This window comes from Danio aesculapii, chromosome 6 (assembly GCF_903798145.1).
Source record: "Danio aesculapii chromosome 6, fDanAes4.1, whole genome shotgun sequence".
NCBI classification, from domain to species: Eukaryota; Metazoa; Chordata; class Actinopteri; order Cypriniformes; family Danionidae; genus Danio; species Danio aesculapii.
Genome location: NC_079440.1, coordinates 43,943,148 through 43,968,876, shown reverse-complemented (window position 1 = coordinate 43,968,876; position 25,729 = coordinate 43,943,148). Strand labels below are relative to the sequence as shown.

The 25,729-nt window shown below is 35.2% G+C and overlaps 1 protein-coding gene across 2 annotated transcripts in view; it reads right to left on the bottom strand.

Annotated features, from left to right (window-relative positions):
• srgap3 (SLIT-ROBO Rho GTPase activating protein 3) overlaps window positions 1-23,665 on the bottom strand; it is a 182,979-nt gene extending 159,314 nt beyond the window's left edge. For both annotated transcript variants that reach the window (XM_056460338.1, XM_056460339.1), the window contains exon 1: window positions 23,130-23,665. In XM_056460338.1, the coding sequence (XP_056316313.1) occupies window positions 23,130-23,196 (67 nt within the window). In that variant the 5' untranslated portion in view covers window positions 23,197-23,665. The remainder of the gene's footprint in view (window positions 1-23,129) is intronic.
• Between the last annotated feature and the right edge of the window lie 2,064 nt (window positions 23,666-25,729).

Sequence of the window (25,729 nt, the reverse complement as noted above, 5' to 3'; positions counted from 1 at the left end):
GTACCTCAAAACTATATATTAGTAGCTAAAAAAATGAAGAGGAACACTATACTTTTTAGGTACTAATATGTACCCTTGAGGTATCAATATGGACCTTTTTAGGTACAAATTTGTATCTTTTGAAAAGGTACCACCCCAGTGACAGCTCGCGTACCTTTATTTCTGAGAGTGTAGGGAAAACAAATACTGCGGATATCATGGGTTAACGGATTCCAGCTTTCTTCAAAATATTTTCTTTTGTGAAACGTAAGAAGGTTTGGAACAAGTAAAGGGAGAGTAAATGATGACCATTTTTTCACTACTTCAGATACTGATACATTGTGATCAACTTTTCACATCCCGAACAATATAATAGCATAAATGTTGCAAATTATACCATTTTTCATCAAACTTACACTCTAAGAAATGTTGGATTTGTTCATATTTGCGCATATATAAACACAAGCTCATGAACATGCACGCTATATAAAACACAATTTAGTCCAAAGAATATAGGAGACAGCAAGAACAAAAACATACACTCACCGGCCACTTTATTAGGTACACCTGTCCAAGTGCTCGTTAACACAAATTTCTAATGGCAGCAACTCAATGCATTTAGCTGGCTACTTCCAGGATAATGTGCCATGTAATAAAGAATGAATCATCTCAGACTGGTTTCTTGAACATGACAATGAGCTGTACTCAAATGGGATCCACAGTCACCAGATCTCAATCCAATAAAGCACCTTTGGGATGTGGTGGAACAGGAGATTCGCATCATGGATGTGTAGCTGACAAATCAGCAATGTTCACCAGTAAAAACTCTATCATCCATCCATCCATCCATCCATCTATCAATCTATCTGTCTGTCTGTCTATTGCAATCAAAAAACAGCAAGACATTTCCCATCTAAAAAAATAAAACCACTAACAACAACAAGGTCCAATCCTGGGGTGTAGCAGGAGTCATCTGGACTGTCCTCTCTTGCTTCAGAAAGAGACGATGGGAAGCTGGCAGGCCGTCTCTGCCAAACCCTGACCCATTACATAACAGACTCCCTGTACTGACACTCCGATTATGACAAGACTGAAAAGGAGAGAAGGCAAGCAGGAAGCAGTCCTCCATCCACCCTCCCCATCCCTCTCCTCTGCGTGACGGGAAACACTAAAAAGTCCAATTCTACAGCTCAGGCTGCTTCTCCACTTGCAGCCGCTCTATTTAAATGCAAATAAAGCTGCATGGCAGACGAACAGCTTGGGCGGAGGTAAGGTTCACGGCCCCCTAGTCCTTCTGGGGCCCTTGCCCTGGTGCTCAATCGCTGGGTTTAAAAACGCCTTATTAATGCACAAACAGCTGATGAGATATCAAGGGCCTAAAGCAATTTTAAAAGAATCAGTAGCTAAAATAAAAAAATTTAAATAGCATCAAGATACTCAGAATCAGAATAAGCTTTATTTGTCAAGTGTTCCCAAACATTTGACATTTAAAATAATTTATACATAAACAAGAACACAGAATGACATTTAAATAAGTGGAAAATAAAGTAAACAATAACAATTCTGAAGTTATACATCTAGATGGCTTATATACATCTAAATGGCATATATATAGATAGATAGATAGATAGATAGATAGATAGATAGATAGATAGATAGATAGATAGATAGATAGATAGATAGATAGATAGATAGATAGATAGATAGATAGATAGATAGATAGATAGATAGATAGATAGATAGATAGATAGATAGATAGAGATGTGCATTGTTGACTTTTTAACTGTACTGATTAAGAAATAATAAAGAAAAGTTATTGTATTATAATTTAGAACATTTGGATTTGGTAAATTCTTGGTAGGGTTAGGCGTTATGGCGATACTGTATACACTACTTGACAAAAATTCCAGTTGTAAGAGCAACAAATAATAACTTGACTTCTAGTTGATCATTTGGAAAAGTGGCAGAGGGTTGATTTTTCAGATACATCATCTGTTGAACTGCATCCCAATCATCACAAATACTGCAGAAGACCTATTTGAACCCAGATGGACCCAAGATTCTCACAGAAATCAGTCAAGTTCAGTGAAGGAAAAATCATAGTTTGAGGTTACAGTATGGGGCATTCAGGAGATCTGCAGAGTGGATGACAACATCAACAGCCTGAGGTATCAAGACATTTGTGCTGCCCATTACATTACAAACCACAGGAGAGGGCAAATTCTATAGCAGGATAGCGCTCCTTCTCATACTTCAACCTAGACATCAAAGTTCCTGAAAGCAGAGAAGGTCAAGGTGCTCCAGGATTGGCCAGCCCGGTAACCAGACATGAACATTATTGGGCATGTCTGGGGTAAGATGAAAGAGGAGGCATTGAAGATGAAATCAGTAGGAAATGTAGTTTGCATTTCTAAACATTGTGGGAAAAAAAAATCTGAAGAACTCCGGCTTAATAACAGGGGTTAGTTCAGCCAAAAATAAACGTTCTGTTAATAATTAGTCACCCTCATGTCATTTCAGTCTCCAGAGACATTTTATTCATCTTTGGAACACAAATTAAGATATTTTAGATGAAATCCGAGAGCTCTCTGATGCTCTATAGACAGCATTGATCACGAGATGTTCAAAGTCCAGAAAAGGAACCAAAAATATTGTCAAAACATTCCATGTGACTTCAGAGTTTCAACTAGGGCTGGACGATTAATCGAAAAGTAATCGAAATTGACATTCAAAACCTATAATCGATTACATTTTTCCAGGTCAATTTTTCCAATTACTTTGGAAAATTACATAACGTGAAGTCACGTGACCCAGATCAGTTATGTTACATTATTCCGCCAACATCTCGAGCTTGGACAACTTAAACACTGAGACAACTGAGCAACAAGAGCAGCTTGTACCAAAGAAAAATTCATATTTGAGCTGTACAAAATTTGTTAGAAAAAAAAACATTTAATAAAATAATCGTGTATTAATCCTAATCAAGTTAAAATGTTCAATTAATTGAGATTTAGATTTAAGGCCAAATCGCCCTGCCCTAGTTTCATCTGTAATCACAAATGACTGACATGAGGAGATTGGCAAACAAAGTCATTCATTCATTCATTCATTCATTCATTCATTCATTTATTCATTTTCCTTCGGCTTAGTCCCTCATTTATCAGGGGTCACTACAGCAGAATGAACTGCCATCTATTCCGGCATATGTTTTACAGATGCAACCCAGTACTGGGAGACATGCACTTATACACACTCATACAATACAGCCAATTAAGTTCATTCACTTCACATGCAAACTCCACACAGAAATGCCAACTCGCCCAGCCGGGACTCGAACCAGTGACCTTCTTGTTGTGAGGCGACACTGCCCTAGTGAACAAAGTAATTTTTACTTTTTTGGGGATGCACAAAGTTATGGGAGTTCATATGATTAATAATAATATAAAAAATGTAAACAGAACTAAAATATTTTGGTACTGTTGACAGATTAAATAATAGAATCTTAAAGATAATAGTCATCACTTAAATAATACATAAAAAATACTATATTAGATAATACATAAAAGACTATATTCGGTTTTAAAAAAAGGTTTGGTTTTGTCAAATTGGACATCCATCCATCAATCCATCCTTTGACAGGATAAGAGTTGCTATGGCAATAGTCACTGCCTGCTTGCATTGAGAGTGAATGGGCCTTCAATGAATCACATAACTGTGCAGCACTAAGCAGCCCTGTACAAACTATTGAGCGGTGTGTTCGTCTGTGAGTGTGTTTGTGTGTGGTAGGACCATGAATCACTGCTGGCCACTCGGCCTATACCACATTAACCTGTCATTTACATTCCTGCTGTGTGATGTATGGTCGAAAGGGGTCTACAGGCCAGTTTCAGAGCAGGTAGACCAATTCACCAGTCACATATAATGAGGAGAGGTCAAAAAAAGGGAAAGACAAGAAAAACAGGACTGGAATTACGAGATTATGTAACTTTTCTTGTATTTCCAAAGGCTTTCACAGATTGCCTCACTATAATCAAACACATTCAGACCTTTGTGTTCACTTAAGTGTGTTTCTTTCCATTGCACTTTTTTTTAGATAATGTGTTTTGTAAGGTGTTTTATAAAGTCTTTTATTTCCAAAACTTTAAAAAACAAAAACACAAAATAAATGATGATAGTGGTGAGAAAGCTTCTGTTTCATAGCAATGCTTGCTCAAGTTGTAATTTAAGTTGTAATTCACCAGCCTCATGTCAACAGATGGGGTTATTCAATTCACACAGTTTGATTACACGTTCTATTTAATTATTTTAGATTATTGACCCTATTCTACGAGGCAGAAGTGCACTTGCTTTTGCTATTGTTTTAGAACTTCTGATTCAGTTGCCTATGGGAGAAATGACTAGTAAGAATAATCTATAATCAGCAGAAAACAGTCAAACTACTTTACAAACAAGTGTGTCCTGGGCTGGGATGAAAAAAAAGGATTAAAAAAAATAATAATAAGTAAATAAATAAAAATAAATAAATAAAACAAATCGGCCCTAGCAGCCTACATCATACAATTAAAATTCTACCCATCTGTGCACGCCCTTGAATATGTCTACCAATTCCTATTCTATAAAAGCACAAAAGCTATATAGGAAAAACTCTCAAAACTAAAAAAAAATATTATTATAATTAAATTATAATCCACACTGGAAGTGCATCTTGTGTGTGCCTGTGTTTTGAGGGAGCCTGTAATGAACATAACAAAAACTGTCTGCTGATGCACACAGATAATGTTGATTAACAAAATAAAGTTAAATAATAAAAGCAATGTTTCAGAGACCCTTAAAAAATTAAAACGTTTAACTCAACAGTGAAACATCAAAACATAGCTTCAAGATTTGATATAGTCAATCAAATGAACTTAAACGATTAACAAATGCAACAAAAACCCAATTTAAAAAATTCTGCTCGCGCGTGGGGTGTGAATTAGGCTCTCGACTATTTTGACAAATACACACTGATGTTGCATAACCCAAAATGGGAGTTTGTGATTGGATCAGCCCAATGTCAATAAAGAAAAGAACCAATGGGCTGCAGATTATGTTACATGGGCTGGTCTGTCCGAAAAAAACAAAAACATCTTACTTTAAGAGCGTCACAGATCACAGCATCGTCAATTAATTAAGCAGAAAAAAAGATAGGCTCCTAAGAGTAGGCATGTGCCGGTATCACATTTTCATGCTGCGATTAATTGATTGAGCTTTTATCACGGTATACGGTATTATCACGATATTGTAATTTTACTAGAGAAACAGGTAAAAAAACACAAAAAACTTCAATAACAAAACTTTAATAACTTTTTAATTAACTAAACGTACTTCAAACATTTAAATACAAATAAATATAAATAAAACAATACACAATATAAAAGTAAACTTGAGCAATTATATCAAAGTGAATGTGCAAAAGGGAAACCGTCTTCGTAATCCCTCTGCATTTTTTTGGAACCCAAAATATTTCCAAACTTCTGACTTTAACCTTTTTGAAGGGGGATAAATTGTCGGCAGCGTTCCTCCTTCCGCCATGCTTCTTCTTCGTGTGAGCAGGGCTGGACTGGGGCAAAAAAATCGGCCCTGGCATTTTGGGCCAGAGCGGCCCACTAAATTTAATCAAAATGCTATCTATCTATGCATGTCCAATATTTTTATCAACTCATTCTATAAAACACAAAAGCCATATATATGAAATAAATAAATAAATTCAAACTTTAATCTCAATTTAATTTCTGTATGCTGTCCATAAAGATATTTGTTGAGTTCTAAAAAAATACACTATCCATTTATTTATTTTTCTTCACATAAGTCCCTTATTTATCAGGGGTTGCCACAGTGGAATGAACTGCCAACTATTCCAGCATGTTTTATGCAGCAGATGCCTTTCCAGCCACAACCCAATATTGGAAACCACCCATACACACTCATTCACACACACTCATACACTAGAGCCAATTTAGCTTATTCAATACACTATTCACTCAGCCTATATTCAATAATAAACATAACAAAAACTGCCTGCTAATGCATGGGTTAATCTTCAAAGGGAACAGTGTTACATTTTAACCTCTTTCACCTCATCCTGCTTGCTGTTTCACTATCTAAACAATGAAAACATAATATAAGTCAAATTTGTTTCATTTTGATATTATGATTAACAGACACCAAACAGCCTCGTGTAGCTGCATATTTTTATGAGCATCATCTTCACACTGCATATTTATAACAAAACAGGGCTTAAATATAACTGTCTCCTTTCATTTCCATTGAAAAGAATGAACTTTACCCTGTCTCTTTTGCAGAATATCAGTTTTAATAACCAATAATGGCCATTATAACAGTATAACGTACATTAAATTTAAACGATAAAGGTAAGCAATCAGTCAATGTGCAGAATCAGTGTATGTGGTTACATAAATTAATATATTAGCTTTGCACTCAGCCAAAACAGTTAACTGAGAACAAGTGATTCAAAAGACATAAGAATTGTTAGATAGAGACAACAAGATGAATTCAATATCACGTTTAACAACTATAGTGAGATGAGATCACCCAGCAGATGAACTGTCTGACATGCACTATACTCTGACCTGGGGTTATTGCTCACCCGCTGAACTAGTGGCTGCAGCTCTGGGCAGAGAGTGTGTGGTCACGTGATTTGCGTTTTTAGCCATGTACTAGAATGAACAGAGAACTTTTCAGAATCGCTAAATGACACGCCGGTGTATTTCCCGCGATTTCTCTGCGCCTCCCTTGCGTTTCTTCTCTCTGACTCTCGACTATTTTGACAAATACACACAGACGACGCACGCTCACACCGAGTCCAAAATAGGAGTTTGTGATTGGGCCAGCCCAATGTCAATACCGAAAAGAGCCAATGGGCTGCAGCGTGTCACAGGGACCGGCCCGGTCTGTCTGTCCGGGAAAAAAAGCATCTACTTTCAGAGAGTCACAGATCACAGCAGCTTCAATCAATAAGGCAGAAAAAAACGATAGGCTGCTAAGCCTTTTATGGGCCGATCAGATCATAAGACGATGATCAGCCCGGCCCAAAAAGTACGTCGGCCCACCGGTAAAGTGCCCAGTCTGCCAGATGGCCTGCGTGTGAGGATTATAGTGTGGTGGCAGCGGCGGCGCGCACTGCGCACACAGGGCTTCTACATGTGGGGATTGTTTACATCAGAGTGCGCATCAGTTCTGCGCAGCATATACGCAGTGTTTCTTCAAGCGGTTGATGGAAAATAAGCTAAGCCGCGTTCTAAGAATATAAATTCGGATCTATTATTTTTCACGGTATTTTGAAGTGCCCGCGATAACAATATCGTGCATATTCATTACCGTGATTTATCGCATTACCGAATACCGGCACAAGCCTACCTAAGAGTTTATGGGCCAATCAGATCATATAAGAAGATGATCAGCCCAGGTCAAAAAGTAAGTTGGCCCAGCGGGAAACTGCCCAGTCTGCCAGATGGCCACTCTGTCCCTGAGTGTCTCCATAACTATACACAAGTAGTAGGATAATATAATAGGAAAATGTCAGTTTGCAACATCAAGCAGCATAATGAGTTGTTTTAAACATCTAAAAATCAATTAAAAAAAAGTCTTGAGCCAAAAAGATTCCAATGGCTGCGTCCGCTCATATGTCAAGAATAAGGTCAAAAGACATGCACATGCTTTTTCAAAGAATCTAAAACCAGAGGTAATCATATAGGAAAGCTAACAATCCTTCATTTAGTTTCTTTAGAACTTAAGGTCACAAACCACTGAGAGGAAGCTAAACCTGTTTTATCAAGCTAAACCTGTTCTATCCTTTCAACTTTAAACCTATTAAATGACCAAAAAACATGGTAAGGAGTCTGAGAAAAACTCAGACACAGACTAAACACTCAACAAACAAAACAAAAAACTGGTAGAACTGGTTGCAATACATTTCCACATACACATGAAACTAGCTATATCTCATTTCAGAATATAATTTTCTTACAGAATATAATTCCCTATGACTATCAACAAGGCTTAAAAAGTGTGTTTTTGTCAGTTAATGTATGTTGGTATAACTACAAAATCACAAAAGCCATGAAATGAAAACTATGGAATGAAAATAATCTCTGCAATAAAGTGAACACTTGGTATTTGCTTGCTTTCTAATATTTTTCAAACGCTTGACAGTATTTTTGCTTTATCTCTGGTTCATAAACCACCCAATATAAATCTCCCGACTGTGTTTAAAGGAGCAAAATAGCCAGAAATATTGCACATCTCCGAGATTACATTTATCCTCTACGATAAGATCGTAATTGTTGTTTTATCAATGTGTACAGTGTGTAAGACAGTATCAAATGTATATATATCAGAATGACCCTGTAACTACAAAAGCTATTTAATGTAATTATAATGTGGTGAAAGCACAACTTTGTGCATCTCAGTGCAACACTGCAGTGTTTCAACCCTGAGTGAATCGGCTTTTAAATTAATGAAGTCACAATGTTAGTGATCCAATCAGGGCTGCACAATATTGGAAAAAACTAACATTGTGATTTTATTCTGCAATTATACATTGTGTTCTGAATACAATTTCACAAAAGATCAACTAAATAACTCGTAAAGAGTTCAAACATCTGCATAAAATATAATAAACAATTTGCATGCATAGATAAGTGCAACAGAACAAAAACTAAAATTAATTGTTCCATGCTTTATGGTTTTCTGTGGAGTCTAACGGAAATTCAATATTAATCAAATGTAAAATAACACCATATTGTCTTCATCATATAAATCAATAAATAAGATTCATCTTTGTTAAATCTATAAACTTTGGAAATTCTTGGTTCAAAATTGCTTGATATCTTGGTCGCAGGTCCAAATCCACATCCAAAACACATCCAAATCCAACTAAAAATCTTTCACTCTATTAGGATTATACTTTGCGATGGATTGTGATTTTCCTGGTTATTATAATCCCAACTCGACATCCTGCGATGTGACTATTGCAGATCTGCGCATTCAGATATCCCTGCTGAAACGATATATTGTGCAGCCCTAGATCCAATCATAAAGACAGACCTGCTTGGTTTATAAATAAATCAGCCATTTTGAACAAATCATCTGAATCAATGATTTAATCAATCATGTATTACTTCAAAAACATGATGACACCTACTACAATTTTTATTATCATAATTATTTATTAATGACGAAATTCATGACCCAGCCAAGATACCAGTACAAAAACACACTCTGCAATATATACAATTAAAGACAGAATTATTAGCCCTCCTGAATTATTAGCCCCCCTGTATATCTTTTGTATATTTTTGCCATGACAGTAAATAATATTGTGCTAGACAAATAACTATACATATATATATATATATATATATATATATATATATATATATATATATATATATATATATATATATATATATATATATATACACATACATATATATATATATATATATATATATATACATACATATATATATATATATATATATATATATATATATATATATATATATACACATACATATATATATATATATATATATATATATACATACATATATATATATATATATATATATATATATATATATATATATATACATATATATATATATTTCGATACCGCACATTCCTATTCCAAATTTGTTCTAGTGCTGAACAATATATCGATACTAAAAAAGTATTGTGATACCCTGACTCTCAAAACGATATGATTCCGCTTTTTTTGTTTTTTTCAGTAAACCCCCACAGCTCAGCTTGTGGACAGAGCCGATTCTCAAAAGTGAAATTTGGAATTCTTTTGCATGAGTATAAACCTACGAAGCAAAACAGCCCGTGTGCAAAACACGTACACCTGTGCCCTGCTTTAAGCTTGGAGGATGAATGAAAAAAATAAACTTAGTCTCTGTGTGTATGGACGGAGTATCAGTCACGCCCCCAAACTTTACCCGAGTCGAGCGCGGTGACGGCGGAGGATTGCGCTGCAGAGCCAAAAGCAAAAATCAGCCTCGAGAATAGCGATCTGAATCATCTAAAGCTATGGGATGCTGTGATAATATCTTGTCAGAGGAACAACAAAAATGCATATCTTTTTCACAAATACTCATATTTATTAGTAGATTACATCATGGACAGCTAAAATGCATGTCACGTTTCATTTCTATACTTGTTTTACTTTTTAAAAATGGTTCTACTCTGTTTCAGCTGACAGTAAACAGTAAGTGTTTATTAATAAATAATGTTTTAAAATTACGGTGTAGTATCGATGTAGTATCGGTATCGTGATATTTAATTTAGGTATCGTATCGAAGTCAAAATTTTGGTATTGTGCAACACTAATCTGTTCATAATTTCAGTTCTTCTATCACAAAAGTAAATATTTTAGACCAGAGATGTATTAAAGCTGCCATTTCCACCATACAACGAAACAGACCATAACCAGAGACTGTTCTACTCCAAAAAGAGGCTTCGGCAAATTGGTTCTTTGTGGTCACCAGCTGAATTTACCCCAAATCTGGCGTGAAGCATCTCAAGGCACTGACGTCAGCAAACACAGAGGTGATTTTAGGATGAAAGATTTTCAGGGAATCGTTTCTACTGAAAGCTCTTATATGGCTTCAGAAGACTTGGATTATAGTGTGTGACTCCCACTGACTACCTTTCTGATGCTTTTATGTTGCTTTCTGAGAAATACAAAATCACCATCCACTTATCTAGACGAGCTCAGACATTTTGGACTCTGATCTTGCAGTACATTTCACAAAGACTGAAATAACACCTTGATTAAAAACAACAATGTAAATGGCGAGGGGAAATGTTGTTTTGTATGATCTATTCCTTTATACCATTTAATATATGGGTAGGTTTAAGTAGATATACGTTCGTAGTTTGAAGTTATGATGTTCAAGAAAAGTGTTCACTAACGTTATCAATTGTTTCAACTGGTTTTTTGTTGTTGATTTTACATTTTACTGAATTGTACCTTAAATATGACCTATGATGTGACACAGCAAAAATGAAGACTCTTAATAATATACAAATAGCATGAGATGAATTAATCTTCATTTTTGGACACTTATCTTCATATAATGCTGTTTGTTTTATGCAAAATTAGGAATACTGAACAGTAGGAATGCTTCAATATGATGCCATTATCGGATATAAGGTCTATACTTCGATAAAATACTCGTACTCGTATCGTACATGAAATGCCGATACCACGCACCGATACCACTCAACACTATTTCACTACATGGATGTGATTTGTTGTCCTACCTGACATAAATGTCTTAACGTAATAATTAATGTATTATAAATTAATAGCTTAGTCCTTATAAACAATCTGTTTATAAAAACATAATTAATGAATCTATAGGCTACTGATGAATAAACCGAATATGCAATATGATCCTTGCATAATGATCACAGCAAAACACGCCAGCGCTCATTTCATATATACACTGAATATATAAAAACCTTTTTAATTTAGATATGTTGTAATTTATTAAACTATGCTTGAGACTGTCACACCATAGGACAGTTTTGAGATTTGGCTTAAAAATGTAAAAACACAGCAGCTTTCATAACATGTTTAACCATTCACTGCATTTTAAATGAAGTCAATACTAATTATTAAGGCTGCATGATTAATCGAAAAAAAACCCTACACACAATATTTATTCTGCTTTTCTATGATTCAGCCAATTATTTTTTAAGATCAGGAGAGAAGTGTAAAGGAGGTTGCATGAGTCTTCATATTGTATTACATATGTTGCTCAGCAACATGAACACCTCCAAATGGTGTTTAAGGTGTCACACACTGTATTTATAATGTATAATTCAACCGAAAATATTCTGCCTTAATGTAATGATGTATTCATGGCCGCAAATTCACACATGAGCTGACGCACTGTTTATTTACTACTGAGAGGATGACAGTGATGTCTACTTTAGTGATCAGGACCTGCATAGGCAGCGAATAACAAGTAATAAAGTTGTAAAGAACATTCAGTTTGTTGTGAATAGTGAAACCAAAAGTGTGCATATCATTTGAATAATCATATAGTATTTTAGAGTTATGATTACGACAAGCATTAGATATGTTTTTTTTTTCTTTCATAGCAAACACAAAGTGTTGAAAATAAATGTTTAACAGTGTCAGTATAACTATGCTAGCCTGTATAATGTTGAATATAATGCAAGAGGGAATCTGATAATGGCAAATGTTTAATTTTACTAATAATGTTGTAAAAATGTTGTCAAGTTTTTGTCTCAATCATAATAATTCAATCTCAGAATTATATTTGTATTGTGATGTCATCACTTTACTGTGAATTAGCAACTAGGACATATTTAAAGTCTGTTCAAATCCACCATTCAAAGTCTACATAAAATTTAGCATCTTAAGCAAAAGTAGACCTTCACATATGCCTAATATTATTATTGTTGTTTTACCATATGCTTGAGAATTAACAATAATAATAGCCTACTCATATTAACTTTATTTTAAATCTACAAAATCGTGAGAAAATTGTTATCCTGATTTTGAGCAAATAAAAAATTGTGATTTTTATTTAAGCCAGAATCGTGCAGCCTTAATAATTATATTACTTTTTGTCATGTTTTTTCCATTCAAATCCAAACGTATCTTTAAAAACCATATATAACATAAATATTTCACCAATAATATATCAACTATATAAGTGTGAACTTAAAGTCTGTTGTGACATAAGGGGTTAAAGAATCTTGAGTTAGAACAACTAAAAATGAGAACAACCAGCGTGATCTAATTTGTTCTAGAGGTGTGAGAAAATCTAATTGTCAAATACATGTAATTTGCATTTGACCCTCTTCTGTACTCGTCTTGACAGCTTGAAAGGCTCCCCTGAATTTGGAAACATTAATTATGCAATTTGCATGTGCATGTGTCAAGGGCGTAGTGCTTCTGTTTAATTAAGCAAGGTTTCACATGGAAACATGCATGAGTGGAAAGTGGGAGGGCTTATGCTAATTTACTCTCAGCTGCTCGTAAGGATTGTTTATCATCCTAACAGGGAATCTCACCAGAATGCATATTATGCTAGCAGCTTTTTGCCAAGCGATTGGTTTGCAATGGTTGGGTCTCTTTAGGGCCATTGCAGGAAGCTTATAATGAAATACAGAATTAAATCGCTCCTGTCACGGTTTGAGTTATTGCTACCTTGCTGGATTGGTATGCTAGAGACGGAAGTTATCAGGATGATGTGGTGATTACCGCACTGTTATTCACATGGTGATTTCACTGTGTTTTCTGCACTGATGAAGACTATAATTGGACTGGATGAATATATCATTCTCAGTATAACATCATTAAGAAACACTGACATGTGTTGTTAGTATTTGAGGCCTCTGGCGTTGTACAAGTTGCAAAGTTGATAAAAAAAATTTTTATTCACACTCATGTCAGACATGTGCAATCTTTGAGGACCTAAAATGTATTATTCTTCTTGATTAATACAATTTCAGAAATGTGGGAAATCATACTTCAAACCATATCAGAGTAGGAAAATTAAGCAGTAAAAACTAAATAAAAATAAATAAATGTCCAGACTAAATGTCCAAATGACCAATTGACAAATATATCAATCAATCTATACATCAATACTGTTTGTATATCAAGAAGACTGCTCAATAAGACGACCGACACTTTTAATTTTTGTAGTGAATGTTACCTCATTAATTTGAGGAAGGGCTGCACAATAAATCGTTTCAGCATCAATATCGCATGGTGAATATTCGCAATAGTCACATCGTGAGTTTACACAATGATGAGTTGTTTTTGAGGCCTGTGACTGTGTGAGGGTTTTACAAGCATTCAAGCTTAAGAAATTGTACTGTTTTTAACTTTGACAAATTAATAATGATACATTCGTCTGCGTCAATAGCCTAGTGGTTAGTGTGTCGACATATAGCACCCAGGGGCTCGCGGCGACCTGAGCTCGATTATCGGCTCGAGGTCCTTTGTCGATCCTTCCCCTCTCTCAGCTCCCAAAACTTTTCTGTCTTTAAATCTCCACTGTTCTATCAATAAAGGTGAAAACCCCTATAAAAATAATTTAAAAAAATAATAATAATGATACATTCTATTGAATTGTTTATAAAACCAAAATTATGCAGTATTATTTTACATTTGATTAATCAATTGCTTTTCCCAGTGATAGGTTGCGACTGGAAAGGCATCCGCTGCGTAAAACATGTGCTGGATAAGTTGGCGGATCATTCCGCTGTGGCAACCCCGGATTAATAAATGGACTAAGACGAAAAGAAAATGAATGAATGAATGAATGAGTGAATAATCAATTGCTGTATAACTGAATACAGTTAGACTTATCGAAAAACAATCAATCAATTCCCAATCAATCAAAAATTTGAAATTCTTTCCAAATAGTTATTTAACACATCTAGTGAAATTGTATTCATTTTGCAATATATATCGCAGAATTAAAAGTTGAAGTGTGGAGAGGAAAGAGTAGGGGAGAATTGGCAAAGGACCTCGAGGCGGGAATTGAACTCGGGTCACCGTGAGCACCTTAGTGTAATGTGTCGACACTCTAACCACTAGGCTATTGGCGCCAACATCAGATTTTACCAAAATCATGGAGCCTTAATTTGGGGTATTTTTAGGTGGTTTCGTGTTGTTTATGCTACCATAGATAAATATAACCCTAAAACCACAAGTAGTTGGCAGCAAGTCCTTGTCTAAACAAGTCATTCATTGAATCATCCATTTAAATGATTTGTTCAAAACAGCTGATTCATTTAGAAGCAAAGCAAGTGGCAAGTCTTTACGAATGAATAGTTTGCTCAATCGATTTCTTCAAAAGCAGATTTATTCAGGAACAGAACACTGCAGTGTTGCTCTGAGATGAACCAATGTTTTGCTCAATCTTTGTTTGGAACCATTTTCACTGAAATAAGAAAGACAAAAAAAAAAAGACCATTCTGACACATTTAACAGTCATCATATTCTTAAATCCTTGAAATTTTTGCATTTTTTGATAAAAAAAAACATATAAATTTATATGTATTTAAGTATTTATTATATCATCTGTGCATTAAATTACAAAAAATGAATTACCACTTGTGCGAGGCATTTGTAATGCAGCGTCAGGACAGTAAACTTGACACTAGCTATGCTTCCATCCACCTATTTTTACGGGCATTATTGAAATGCGCATGAAAAAAAAACGGTTGATGGAAACTCTAAGCTGCACATAAATTTTGAAAATGCGCATAAAAAACATATGCGCATAACTGAGTAGGATAAACCTTCTACTCAATAAGAAAAGATGCGCATAAACTATGATGGAAACACTTTTACCCAACAAATTCCAGTATGCACATTAAAAAAGTCATGTGATTTTGTTATAGGAGATCATGTGATGATAAAAATGTGTGTGAATGGACAAACCAGCAGGCTGAGCACATTGTAAAACATCTGAAATGTTTTGGTCATTCTAAAACACCTTAACCGTTTCAGTATTAGTGTTATATGTTTATAAGTTTATATTATATTATTCATGACCTCCAGAACTGTCAGCATCAGTACACCGCGTCTCAGGCCTTCAAACGCCACTGCGTGTCAAGATTACCTTCTGAGGCACAAGTCTTTTATTAAATAACGAAAAGATTCACGCAGCTTTTCCTACCACAGCAAATTCTGCTTTAACTGTTGATATTAGGTGCCAGTTAATCAGGAAGTGATTTTGTCCACTTTGATTCATTAGATGGAATCGCTGCTTTATTTGCACATCTTTCAAGCGATAATCCAGTTTTGCACATAAAGTTAATTTACATTTTTGAATGGAAACATAGGTACTTTTCTCTCTTCTGGCTGCCATTATCAGTCTCACACTATTTTTGTCCTTTTTCTGAAAGTCTTGTTAACACCATCATGGAGTTTTTCTTGTATTGTTTCAGCAAATGGGATTGGTCCATTCACTGCATTCTAAATTTACCCAACTATGACAACTTCTGCCACTGAGAAACCCAGAAATGTGAAAAGAGTCCATAGTTTGTTTAAAAGTGTACTTAATATAAACTCCCAGTGTTTTGAATTGCATTCTAATCGGCTAATGTCAGTTAAATAAATAATATTGGAAACTGTAAATAAATAAATGACATTTTTAATTTAAAAATCTATATATATTTAACTATTCATATAACTGCCTTATAAAAGTTTTCATCCTTAGCTCTCAACTCTTCCTTTTTCTTTATTCCTAATTAACGTTCTTCCTTGATTTTGTTTAACCTTTCATCTTTTCAATCTTCACTCTTTCATAATTCATCGCTACTTCAATTATTCACTGTATTTTTTAAAAGTTGCTTAGCTGTTCCCGTTCGTACATTATGTAAGTAAAACGCCACATGATCATTGATTATATATGCGTCTCTCCACTAGCTCATGTCTCTAGATCTCCACTTCGCATGTTTCACTTCACTTCTGTTCTCTTGGGTTTACATCCACACAGAGGTGCCAGACAGAAGGCCAGTTTGTTTTAATGGCTCCAGAGCTGCTCAACCCTTTGACTAATAATGGCACCATTTGAGCCGGTCATTATGGTTTCACATTTAGCTTTATTAGGGAAAATTATTATTCGAAAGTCGATAAATGGAAATTTACATTTTACGCTTTCACCAAACAAGTGCAAACAATGAATTCATAATATAACATGAGCTACAGTAGGTGATGACTTTGACCATATCAAGATTATAAAGCTGCATAATTAATCGTTAAAGGATTGCAATCTGGATTCAAACACCAGCTCAATCTTAATTCTAAATCATCTCAATTTGCATTTGTTTATTAAACCGTTGACAATCACAGCTGTACGTTCAATTCTGCATTTGTCTCATGTGTAGATTAAAATGCTTCCGTCTTTAGTCTTTTTGACCAGTTTTATCATTTATTATTATCATTATTATAACACGTAAACATTACAATTATCACCGAAATACTTGGATACTTCATAGATTGGATATAGGCATGTGCTGATATTCAATAATTGAATATATTGTGATAATGAACTTGCACAATATTGATATCGTGGACACTTCAAAATATGTATTTATTATTTAAACCTTTATAAGTGCTTCGTAAGAATATTCACATTGTTTTGATGGTTGTGTTCATAACAGCATCAAATGCTTGGAGACTTAATTGGTTATCATAAAGCCTCATTCACACTACGAGCAGCTTGCAGTGACCGTCCATTTCAACAGAGAGTGAGCGACTTCCGGCGACCTCCGTCAACACAAGCGACATCGACCACTGGTGACCAGGTTGGCATGTTGTGCGACGCGACAAAGTTGAGAATCCTTTAACTTTATGCAAATGAAGAGCGACTTTCTTGAGCGATAGCCAATAGGAGCACAAGTAAAGCTCACATGATTCTTTCTCAGCTCGCTCAGAGGCCTATTGTATTCTTTGTGCTGTAGAACTACACAGACCTGCGTTTGCAGCAGACCACCACCCAGAGCGACAGGCAGCTACGAAGCATAATAGTTCAAACATGAATATTCGAACATCGAACATGAATCAACCTGCGCTCTGTGTGGGTCCTAATGCCCCAGTTTATTGATGAGGATATACATTTATACTGCTTAGTGAGCGCTGTCTTTCGGTTGAGACGTTGAGACGTGAGGTCATAAAAAAATCCCAGGATGTCCGTCGAAAAACAGTAGGGGTTTAACCCTGGCATCCTGGCCAAATTTGCCCACTGGCCTCTGTCCATCATGGCCTCCTAACCATCCCCATGTCATAACTGGCTTCATCTCGCTGTCTCCTATCCACCAATCAGCTGGTGTTGGGTCTGGCGCAATATGACTGCCGTCGCGTCATCCAGGTTAGATGCTGCACACTAGTGGTGGATGAGAAGTGCTTTGAGTGTCTAGAAAAGCGCTATATAAATGTGAGGAATTATTGTTATTATTATTTAACAAGACTCACAAAAAAAACTACAAAAACCTTTATTAGTTATTAGTTCATTTCTTAGTTCACATCTAATAATGCGTTCAATTGTTAGGTGTAAATTTTACAAGTTACAATTACAAGTTATGATAAAATCTTTATTGTCTTTTTGCACGTTCATTTGTATGAAATACAATAAGTATAAATAAATAGGTATTATTTTGTTATTATACCTGTTAATGTAACCTTTTTTGCAGCTTGATAATACCGTATACCATGATATAAGGCAATTAATCACAAAAAGAAAATTTGATACAGTCCATCATGAGGCTAATTGGATATAAACAATAATGTCTACAAGTGAGACAGCATTCAGGGACATTTCAAATTAACTTGACACTTCAAATGAGGACTGTAGCAATGGTTATTGTATGCATGTCATTGTACAAAACGTATTTACAAAAACGTCACTATACAAAAGATACCTTAAAAATGCTGATTCATCCAAGAGTGAAACTTTTGAAGCCCTTGAATCATTCAAAGTGAAAATAAATATGTTGGCGTCAATGGAGTAGTGGTTAGAGCGTCGACATATGCACTCCGGTGTGCATGGCAACCCAAGTTCGATTCCTGCCTTGAGGTCCTATGCCGATCCTTCCCCTCTCTCTACTCCCCACGCTTTCCTGTCAATACTTTCTACTGTCCTATCCATTAAAGGTGAAAAAAAATTAAAAACAAAAATACACAAATAAATTTAGATTCATATATAATAATAAAATATAATCAAAATATAATAATAAAAAAATATAATAAAAAATATAATAAAAATTTGAAAGCTGCCTTTTCAGAATTAAGAAACAATCATAATCTCAATTTTAAACTAAATAATTTATCAAGAATCATGAAGCTGTAACATATACATGTTTTTTTTTAAATATGTTTTGAAATTGGTAAACTGCTGTGATTCAAGGAAATTAAAGGGTCTCCAGCAGCTAACCAGAGCCCCAACATGGGTGTGTGTCATGGGGTCCATTTGGAATTAACAAGCAACTCTGTGTCATTCGTGGCTTGCTGCTCAAAAGGCCAATGATTGAAGATAAAGCTCATTACTATTCCAGACTACATCTCCCTTGTGTAACCACTAGATCGAGACTTGACAAAGACTGACTGTGGCCTGTGACCTTCTCAATTTGAAAAATTGAACCAAATGAGAGTGCTGGAACAAAACAACAACAACAACACTAATAACAAAATGGAAACTGACATAAAATAAAATAAAAGTAGGAAAAGAGGTTTTAAATCATAAAATAAATGTTAATTGTTAAACTTGTGCATCTGTTTCTCTACTTTATATGTTAAACTAAATTATCTAGGACTAAAATTAACTTTAAATGATGAGAATTTATAAATAAAACCTTTAAAAATATTAAAAGAAAATTACTACATTATTACTATACTAGAAAAATACTAATATGATAGTTATTAAGACATATATGAGTAACAAATATTTTTCTTCAACAACTACCACTAATAATAATAATAATGATGATAATAATAATGCTAATAATAATAACAATAATAATAATATGTATACCATCTATAAAATTAACCCTCTATGGGAAATAATAATATCAATATTCATAATTATCATAATTAGTAGCAGTAATAGTAAAACCTAACACTATTACTAATGTAAGCCTGGATTCATATATATTCTGGTATTCCCAAACCTCTTGCGTACCATTTTATTTCAGACAGGGGGAGGGCCTGCTGCACATTTTAATGTTAATGGCATTTGTTAAAGAAAAGAGTGGCAGCATTATAGATCACAACAGTTATGTAAATCCAAAGTATGTGACGGGGCTCTCTATGCTTGAGAGCCATGTGGCCTTTTTAAAACACAGAGGGCCACGACTCTCTTTTAACAAAAGCTACTCAAGCGAGAATCACATCAGAGACGTTTAGTGCGAAGGGATCCTCAAGTAGACGAACAGACTTTGTAAATCCCACCACAGATCCAGCGTGCATCACATTACACTTAATCCCTGCGATTCTGGACAGCCCGTTTTATTTAAATGTTGAATATTAATAAAAGTCAGCAGAGAGAAATTACCAAACTGAGCTCTGCTGCATAAGCAAACACGTTTTAAATAAATGCAAGCTAGTGCAGAGCTAATACTATTAACCATTAATTATTAATGGCTAATCTCAAGTCATAATTCACCTTTTCTCTAGGGTTTACGATTCATTTCAGCACCCAGCCTCTTTTGAACCCTCGCCATCATTGTTGAGCGGCCAATCATTGAACTCTTCTTAAACAGATTTTTCAGAGCAAGCCTGGTTAGTTACTAAACTCAGACAAACAACAAGTATACACATGTTTGCTGCTTGATCAAACTACTTATGTAAAATAAGCTGAAACAACGTAATTCTTGAGGCTTTTTGGGACAGCTTAATTGTTTTATGTTCAAATTACTTAAAATCGTAAAAACCATTAAGTTAACTTAATTTGCGTTTGATCTACGTGAAGGGATTGTGTGGAACCCAGCATTTTTTACACTGTACACTAGGGCTGGCGATATTGCATAAAAATTATCACGATCCCATATTTCATATCATTCAATATTGATAATTCTTTAATATTTTTAACAACTTTTAAACAATTTTTTTTACAATTTTTAACAATTTTTTAACCACTTTATTTTATTAACCAACATTACTAAGGCAAATAGTTTTAATAGTCAAAAACTAAAATATTTAAACAAAATTTCTGATCTTTTTAGAATAAAATAAAGATCTGTTAAATAAAAAAATGTAAAAATAAATAAAGTGTTAAAGAGACTCTTAAAGTTGATCATTAAAATGTTACAAAGTATGTGCAATTGTTAAGTACAAATGCTGAACAATCAAAGGAAACTTTAAGGTGTGAAAAATAATGATACAGTAAACCTCAAACTCCGTAAACAAAAGAAACTATGATCAAAATAAGAGCTTTCAAGTAAATGAACCGACCATCATTATTCAAATGCAATACAAATTTTCAAGTTGAATGACCACATTACCACTATGCTAAAAAATACTTTTTTAGATAGGAGCTAATGGCTGGGATGAACAAGAAAAGAAACCAAAAAGCCACTCTGGCAACATCCTTACATCCTTTTTTATTTACAATCTCCTCACTGCTTCTATCCACCACACTCACCATTTTCCTTCACCATATTTAATGTGTCCAAGTTGCGCGCCTCCATTGGAAATGACAAACTTACATCCTAAGCTTATTGGCATTGCTTCCAAGGCGTGCGCTCAGCAGCCACATTTCAATAAAACGATAGCGCTTTATACCGAAACTTCATATCAAATCTTTTAAAATCTTTTTTAAATGATATTGACAAAAGTGTTTGGTCAATAAATACAGATACCGATTTTAATCGCCCAGCTCTACTCATTTAAAATGAGCTGAAACAACAAAATTCTTGAGATTATTGTGGGACAACTTAATTGTTTTATGTTCAATCCACTTAAATTAGTTACGCTAACTTAATCGATTTGTGTTAAGACAATCTGAATGAATTGCGTTCAAGTCCACTAAAAGGGAAGCATCTCGTAAATAGAAGGGAACAATATAGGCTATACAACATCTGAATCTTGTTCCCAACATCCTCGCTTGATCACAAAAACTTTGCGTCCGCAGTGATTATACTGATGCCTGCTCACTTCCCTCAAACATCGACCTGCCAAAAAGCCCTTGTAAATTGTAAACAAAGGAGAAGAATTAAATAAGCTCAATGGTCGCCTTGAAGTTACACCCATCTGTGCAGAGAGAGCGACACTACAATACACCATTCTACCCGGCAACAAAAACCCCTCAGCCAACCTTCTTATTTTCCAAACACATAATATATGCTCAAAGACTTACTAGCAGGAATATCTGTGCAACAGTGCATGAGTCACCACCACAATAAAACACATTTCAATATATCAAACCATTCCTGTGGCTGCCAACAGAAGCAAAGTTAGGAATGTCATTACTGTTGGGCACATTTTCGACGTGAGGAAGGGACAGATGGCTTCAAAGGGGCAAGGACATCCCGCCCAACTATTGCACAATGCAACTTCAGATAAACAAACTCAAAATCAAACACCAGGGTTAAAAGTGGCAGCGAAAAGCAAGAATCGGATACAGTCAGGTGCTTAGTGAACTAGTTAAGTATGAGATAGTGTTAATGGCTTTGTAAGTACTAATAAACAACCAAATGCTAGTAATACGGATGCTAAGTTAATAGCAAATACTGTATGTGCTCCCTAATCAAAAGTGTGAACACAATCCTACACATGCAATAACTAGTCAGAATGGCAATTCAGTTGTAAAAATCAAAAGTGCTGTTAATAACAGCTGGAATAATGAATATGCTAATAAACAACAAGTTAGTAATCTTAAGCATTACCTGATTTATTAGTTCATGTCTCTACACAGCTAATGACAATTCAGAATGAATACTTTGAAAAAACAAAAAAAAAAATGATGCTAGTAAGTGGAATTCACAAAGCTAGTGACTAATACATTATATCAAAGTTGATTCTACTATTAGGCTACTACTAGTTAGCTACATAACCAGCCAATATACTAATACAAAATGAACAATTAAACTAATGTAATTAGCACCACTCCGACTTGAAAACACAAGCTACCAACTAGCTTGAGGTAAATAGTTAATATCAGAAGCAGCGATGCTTCACCATTAACAATGGACTAGTTACTTGGCACTGTTGTTATAGTGACCACTGGGAGCTTATGGGGACTATTGGCTACCATATATCAGAGAGAGGAGAGAGAGATAAGTAGGCTGCTAGCAACCTAATGAATAAGCCAAATACTAGGTTATATACAAGTACTATGGTAAATCAATACACCAAAAACATTATTACACTTTTAATATATTGGATAATTTTCGTAGGAGGAACTACTAGTTACTATAAACATGCTCATTTTAAACGGTGTATGTGTTTGCACACAATCCAACAATAAGTAATCTTAGTTAATTTAGTGCAGCAGCAGGTTATGAATCAGTAAACATCCAAGTCTCTCACTGCTGCAGGCCAAGTGCAATGATGTTGATCTGAACTCCTCACAGTAGGCAAGGCTACATACCTTTGACTTGCGTCTCATACTCCGCAATGATCTCCTTGTCTTTCTTAGTCTTCGTCTGAGATGACATTTTTCTTTTTGAGGTATACACGTAGAATCCAGTGATATGTTGAGCCTTGCGCGCGAGCTCCCGACTGTCACAGTTAGCAGCTTTTTTTACCACCTTCTTCCTCGCCAGTTACTATCAGAAGTGTCCTTCAGAGCACATCGGCTGATAATCTGGACACTCTCCTCCTCGGAGACTAGCACAAGGGCAGCCAAAAGCCCCCCGAAAACACCTGCGCTTTCTCGGATCCGATCCCTCGCGTTCAGAAGAGCTGCTGGGCTCGGGGAGAGGCTGCTCCTCCTTGCTCAAGATCTGCCATCTGAAGTGACTGAAGAAAATACAATTCCTGCCTACAACAAGCGGGTTCAGTAGAACGGCGTTGTTTCTGTGCCCATCCCGTTTATGTGGTCCTCATGTCCGCGTGCGCTGGAAGCGAGAGCTGAGATGGCATAATCTGGGCTTGATTGGGCTCCGTTGCATTACAATCTCAGCGGCAAAGCGAAGAAGAGAATAGCGCCCGAGCGTCGTATGAGACTCCTCCTATTGTCGAATTCACTCCCTCAACCAATCCAATCAGTTCCATATGCACCCCTCCCAGGGCGCACACACACACACACACACACACACACACACAGGGCGTTTCGTTTACACTTCCATTCTCTCAAGCCAATGTGTGTAGCTTAAGGTATCATTTTCCTCTGAGGTATATCAGTATTTCGTTCTGCGTCCCATTTCCCATAGCTATTTACTAAAATGTGAAGTTATGCATACAAAAGACTTAATTGGGCCGCGAGGAGCAACATTTGACACTTTGATGATGTGGGTGCAAGAAATAAATACATCAATAAATCCTAAATAACATCTGTTGTCAAATAAACCTATCAGGGTTGTTGTGGTAAATTTGTATAATCCTGCAATGGGGTTCATTACTAAAGTGTAGGCTATCCAAATCTTGTTTATTAGCAAATAGCCATCAATAAATATATAGATACTGATATAAGGATAAAATAATGAAAAATGTTTCATGTGAGAGGAATAATGAAGACTTAATCCAGTCTGTTGGTGTTTATTCTGTAATGATGACTAATTTATCCTACTTTTACAGAGGAAAGGATGGAAAAAATGAATTGTATGCACATGAAACATTTAACTTTAAGAGATAGTTCAGCCACAACGAAAATTCTGTCAACATTTACTCTCCTTTCACTTGTTTTATACCTGTTTGAGTTACTTTTTTCTGTTGATCACAAAAGAAGATATTTTGAAGAATGCTGGAAGCCTGTAACCACTGACCACTGACTGTTTTCTCCTACTATGTCAGGATTTTTATCCACTTAAAGAGGATCTATTATGGAAATCACTATTATAAGGGATTTAAATCTGTAAATATCATGCCCGTAGCCAGGCTATTAAAATTGGTTGTTGTTTTTTCTCAAAAAGTGGACCTTTTTGCAGTCATTCCCTTTATTTTCTATTAAATTATGGGGTTCAAACAGTGCCTTTTAGTGACATTTTAAGCACAAAATTTAGCTTGTCAGATGGTTATCATTACCACACCTTTTGATGCAACAAAACTATTTCCTACATTTTTTTCAAAGTGCTTATTATGTTTACAAAAAATTGTGTTAATTTACAAATGTGCATTAAGGTTTTACAGTTTTATAAATAATGTTATGAGATTACAATTTTAAGTTAAAATTTTGGAACAAAGAAATATGAGAAAATACTTCTTTTTTTAAATGCTAATTTATTATCATCCATCATTTTAAAAAAACTACTGAGAATCTGTTAAAACTTGGTTTAACTTAAAAACTGTAAATAAACTAGCCAGCTCATTCCCTTAGTCAGAATTTGTCCGTTTTAATAATAATTAATTCCGCTAGGGACCAAATTCTGGACTTTGTCAGTAGGGGGTGGGTCTTTTAAATCACCCGAACCCTCACTGGCTACGTGCCTGAATATAACCAGCCTCTAATGGTAAAAATGTATTAATTCAGTTTCTTTTATAATCGCACTTGATAAAAACTGCAGAAACACTTTGACTGACATTCTTCCTTTCTTCATGTCATCGAAGGGAAAAGGTCCCACCCATTAGTCTCCACAATCTCATAGACAGCCCTGAGTGCGAAGCAGCCGTCTGCCATTAGAGACATTATAAGAATTTTAGGATGCACAAATGAACACTGAAGTCATGAAAAACTACCTTCTGACTACCTTTTTTTTTTACATTTTCAGTTTTTCATAGAGATAACGTTAGTCCTGTTACGCTGATGCACAGGCATTTGTAGCCTGCATCCTTTTGAAAAGAGGGCTGGGAGCACAATCTCATTTGAATTTAAAGTGACAGTCACCAAAATAGCACAATTTGGATCAAAATAGGCCCTAAAAGGGGCAGTTTCAAAATCATAGAAATTATTTGTGGGGTATTTTAAGCTGAAATTTAACATACACATTCAAGGGACATTAGATTTATTATACCTCTTGTGAAAAGGGGCATAATAGGTCCCCTTTAAGGGTGAGTAAATAGTGAGTAAATTTTCATTTGTGGGTGAACTAT